Source organism: Alosa alosa, chromosome 7 (assembly GCF_017589495.1).
Source record: "Alosa alosa isolate M-15738 ecotype Scorff River chromosome 7, AALO_Geno_1.1, whole genome shotgun sequence".
NCBI classification, from domain to species: Eukaryota; Metazoa; Chordata; class Actinopteri; order Clupeiformes; family Clupeidae; genus Alosa; species Alosa alosa.
This window is the reverse complement of record NC_063195.1, coordinates 22092811-22096873: the sequence shown is the minus strand read 5'-3', so window position 1 is coordinate 22096873 and position 4063 is coordinate 22092811. Positions and strand designations below refer to the sequence as shown.

General features: G+C 39.7%; 1 protein-coding gene across 1 annotated transcript; it reads right to left on the bottom strand.

Annotated features, from left to right (window-relative positions):
• Positions 1 to 548: 548 nt before the first annotated feature.
• Positions 549 to 1633, bottom strand: map1lc3c (microtubule-associated protein 1 light chain 3 gamma). The gene is made up of 4 exons (XM_048248450.1): positions 1534 to 1633; positions 1398 to 1453; positions 1194 to 1300; positions 549 to 909 (listed from the first exon to the last, which is right to left on the bottom strand). Exons 1-4 carry the CDS (start codon positions 1589 to 1591, stop codon positions 693 to 695), a joined length of 438 nt encoding a protein of 145 aa, XP_048104407.1. The 5' UTR covers positions 1592 to 1633; the 3' UTR covers positions 549 to 692.
• Positions 1634 to 4063: the final 2430 nt, after the last annotated feature.

Here is a 4063-nt window from a genome sequence, read left to right as displayed (position 1 = left end):
CATTTTAAAATAATTGATCCATTCATTTTTTCTATTAGTCTGACATCTCCCAGGTTGCCAGATTGTGTATGAAATACACCCTACACATACACAATCACTTACTTTCAATTTCAACCGTTTTGTCATAGGGTTAAAACCTGGCAACCCAAAACCCAAATAAGGCAGCGGGTGCTGACTGCGCAGTGCGCAGGCTGAATCTCGTAAGCAAGCAGGCTAGTTGAATGGCCTACTCCAGAACTAGCTGTTGTGAAATTGTTGTCAATATAATTGATTAACACATCACAAACTGTTATTGAGTGTTGATGATACACTGAACTTGTGTCCTCGGAACCAAATCAGACAGCAAGCAGCTTTGGAGTTTTGGAAGTAGGCTGCAGGCAGGCAGCTGGTGAATATATAACTGTAATGGTAAGGTAAAAGCAACGACCGAAATACAGTGTTGAAAGGTGTCTCCACCTACTGGCTATGAGGAGAACACTTTATGTAGATAACGCTGATAAGTTAGACCCTACAGGCCCAAAGGGCGACTTGGGGGGTGGGGATGTTTGTTATTTTTTAGAAAACAATTCATTTATTAGCCACATTTACATTATTAAAACGACAACAGTGTAGACAGACAATACATAGATCCAGCTGATGGTTAACTTTAAAAAAAAAAAAAAAAAAAAAAAAAAATCCTCTCCAGAGGCCAATTATAACGAAGCCTTGATACCGGAGGCGTCTCCGGTTCGACCAGCAACACTTGGGTTATGTCCAAACATTTCTTGGGAAGCGTAGGTCATGTACAGAAAGCCATCCTCGTCCCTGTACTCTTTGTAGACTTGGGCCATGGTTAAGGACATGCTAGCAATGCCTTTGCTGTGCAGAAGCAGATAGAACGCTTGGCTTGGCATCAGAGTCATGCGGTTTCTGAAAAGAATATAATGGACGTGCGTGAAAATCTAAAAGCGCAACGGAAACATTTGTGTAGCCTCGGCTATAACTTACACCACAGGTTACAAAGTTTAGCCATTACCGACAACAGGTCATGTGTTATTTTTCCGTGAACCAAACTGTCAAATTAGTAGCCCATAGGTTGAAATACCAGATCAGTAGTAGTAGTAGTAGTAGTAGTAGTAGCCCATGGGATGAAATACCAGATCAGTAGGCTAGTAGTAGTAACCCATGGGTTGCCATACCAGTAGGCTGCTCACCTCAAAATCGTGATAAACTGAGTCATTGTGAGCTCCTGGGGAACCAGAAACTTGGTCTTGTCTAAAGTCGGAAGATATTTCTCTCGCTGATACCTTTCAATTATGACCTTTAAACAAACAAAAAAAAATCTCCTCATTATTCGGTTTAGCAAATTCTTAATTGACAACTTATCGCTGGCATGCACACAAGCCAAAATGACTCACCGGGATTTTGGTCGGGAATTTAGTGCGAATCCCAGCAACTTCTTGTTTTCTGACGGCTGTTGATAAAGCATTATATTACAAATAACCCACACATAGTCTGTTTACAAGTGATTCATCGTGAAAAGAGGTTATTCACCGAAGCTTTTCCGCTGTTTGAAAGGTTTGGGATGTTGGATCTTGTCGAAAGGAGGCATGCTGTTGCTGTTGCTGTTGCTGCTCCGTGTCCTACTCGTCTAGTTCTCACGACCTCTCACCCCGCTAAGGTTAGCTTGCTGTGGTGTTGGGAGAAATTAAATAGTATGACACCTCTGACGTAGGCTTAGGCATGTACCAATGATCCCTATTCATAGCCTTGGTACTTCTAACGGCGGTTATAGGCCTAGTAAATACTACTACTACTAGGCCTAACTACTACTACTATTACTAGGCCTACAGATAATGAAGATGATGATGATAATAATAATAATAATAATAATAATAGTTGATTTAGTTGTGAAACATTCCTCCTTTTGTTTTCCTGATCATTACACAACTTTTCCAGCATTTTGTTACCCCCGTCCCAATTTTTTTTTAAACATGCTGCTAGTACCAAATTCAAAATTAACATATTTGCCATGAAATAGTGAAATTTGTCATGTTCAACATTTGATGTTGTCTGTGTCCTTTTTGAAACAAAATATGAGTTTAAGAGATTTGCAGATTATTACATTCTGTTTTTATTCACATTTGACACAACTTTTTCTGGGTTGTATATCTTAGTTTGAGATCATAAATCCTATCTCAAAAACACTAGTCCTGCAGATTTGTTTTGCAGACACCTTAGGACTTTGTTTTGTGCTTGTGTGTGCGACAGTGTGAGCACAAGAGATACAATGAACAAGCATCTGTTTTGTAATGTTAAGCTTCTATTGTGTCATCTCCGTAAACGTTGACTATGGCAGTTTACATCAACATTTAGGTTGTCTAGCCAAATACAAACATTACGTAAAACACATGGAAGAACCTTGCAAACACCACTAATAGCCTGGCATTGACAAATTGCTTGTGTGTTGTCTTTAGAAGATGCTTTAAATACTTTTCTTACTTTTTTGCAGAATGTTCCAACCTGGTTCACAGAGCTATGCATAGCCTGGATGCACTGGTGGGAAAGACAGGTATAGGCCAACCATTTGTCTGTCCTTCCAAAAGCGGAAAATGTTTTAAAGCAGGGGTTCTCAAACTTTTTCTTAACAATTAAGCATGTCATTTGTATTCTAGTTTGTTTTATTGGTGAAAAGGGCTGTCATCCTTAGCCTAGTTAATTATTTATTAAAATGATAAACCACTTAGGGGGCAGCCGTGGCCCACGCGTTAGCACTCTGGACCTGTAACCGGAGGGTTGCCGGTTCGAGCCGCGACCAGTGGGAACGGCTGTAGTGCCCTTGAGCAAGGCACCTCACCCCTCACTGCTCCCCGCTGTTGTAGCAGGCAACTCACTGCGCCGGGATTGTGTGCTTCACCTCACTGTGTGTTTCACTAATTCACGGATTGGGATAAATGCAGAGACCAAATTTCCCTCACAGGATCAAAAGAGTATTTATACTTATACTTATACTTTATAATTTAAAGCGAATTAACTTTTGGATCCCTTGGTTATGGGTCATGGACCCCACGTTGAGAACCAGTGCTTTAAAACAGCAGGAAGAGGCTGCTCCCAACACCATCAAGACACACACCTGAATTGACAATATCAGACAGACAACCAACCAAGCATAAGTAAGTATAAGTATATATACTCTTTTGATCCTGTGAGGGAAATTTGGTTTTATCCCAATCCGTGAATTAGTGAAACACACATGTGGGCCTTGAGGCCCAGGGTGAAAGAAGATGTTTCATCTGCTATCTAGAGATGTGTTTGCTCAGCCCACCATCCATCTAGTATTCAAATCAACACTACTGACATTCAGGCACTAGGAAAAAAGGCTAATCATTACAGCTGCTCCTCTCTCTCTCTCTCTCTCACACACACACACACACACAGAAAGAGAGAGAAAGAGAGAGAGAGATAGAGAGAGAGTTTACACTGTTCTCTTATCTGTCTGGCTGTGAAACCATCAGATTAGATGCCATTTGAAAAGTACAACACTATGTAGCTCCTATCCTCTAGTACTAGTATTAGCAGATACATTGGTAACTCCTAGCTCTAGTCTCCTCTGCACATAGCCTAAATGTTATTCTATTGCAGTAGCTTTAGCTTTATAACTTAAATGTTAAAATGCTTAAATGTTAATAGCTTAAATGTTATTCTATTGCTATTGCTGTAGCTCTGTATAGCTTAAATGTTAAAATGGTTAAATGTTAATAGCTTGAATGTTATTCTATTGCTTCTATTGCTTAAACAAATCTAAATGTTTTTAATATAATAACAACAGCCTATTTTAGCCACTGATGCTACACAGACTACACAGTCACACAGACTCTTTTCTGTTTCTATTTTGACTAGATGTAGACCTACTGGGCCTGTAGCCTACTTTACAGTGATGTAAAGATCACCTGTCACTTAGGCCTACACTAGAGATGATGACCATACATTTCCATCTTTCAGATTTGAAGATCTAGTTGGCTATTAATGTGTTTGTATCATTTTTATTTTATGACAACTTAGATCTAATTCAGTATGCACTGAT

Excerpts from the sequence above, each read along its gene's own strand:
- map1lc3c (XM_048248450.1), bottom strand. The coding sequence starts at position 1,591 with ATGCCTCCTTTCGACAAGATCCAACATCCCAAACCTTTCAAACAGCGG. Across the intron at positions 1,454-1,533 it reads CAAACAGCGGAAAAGCTTCG|CCGTCAGAAAACAAGAAGTT; the intron begins GTGAATAACCTC and ends CTTTATCAACAG. Across the intron at positions 910-1,193 it reads CAGTTTATCACGATTTTGAG|AAACCGCATGACTCTGATGC; the intron begins GTGAGCAGCCTA and ends TATTCTTTTCAG.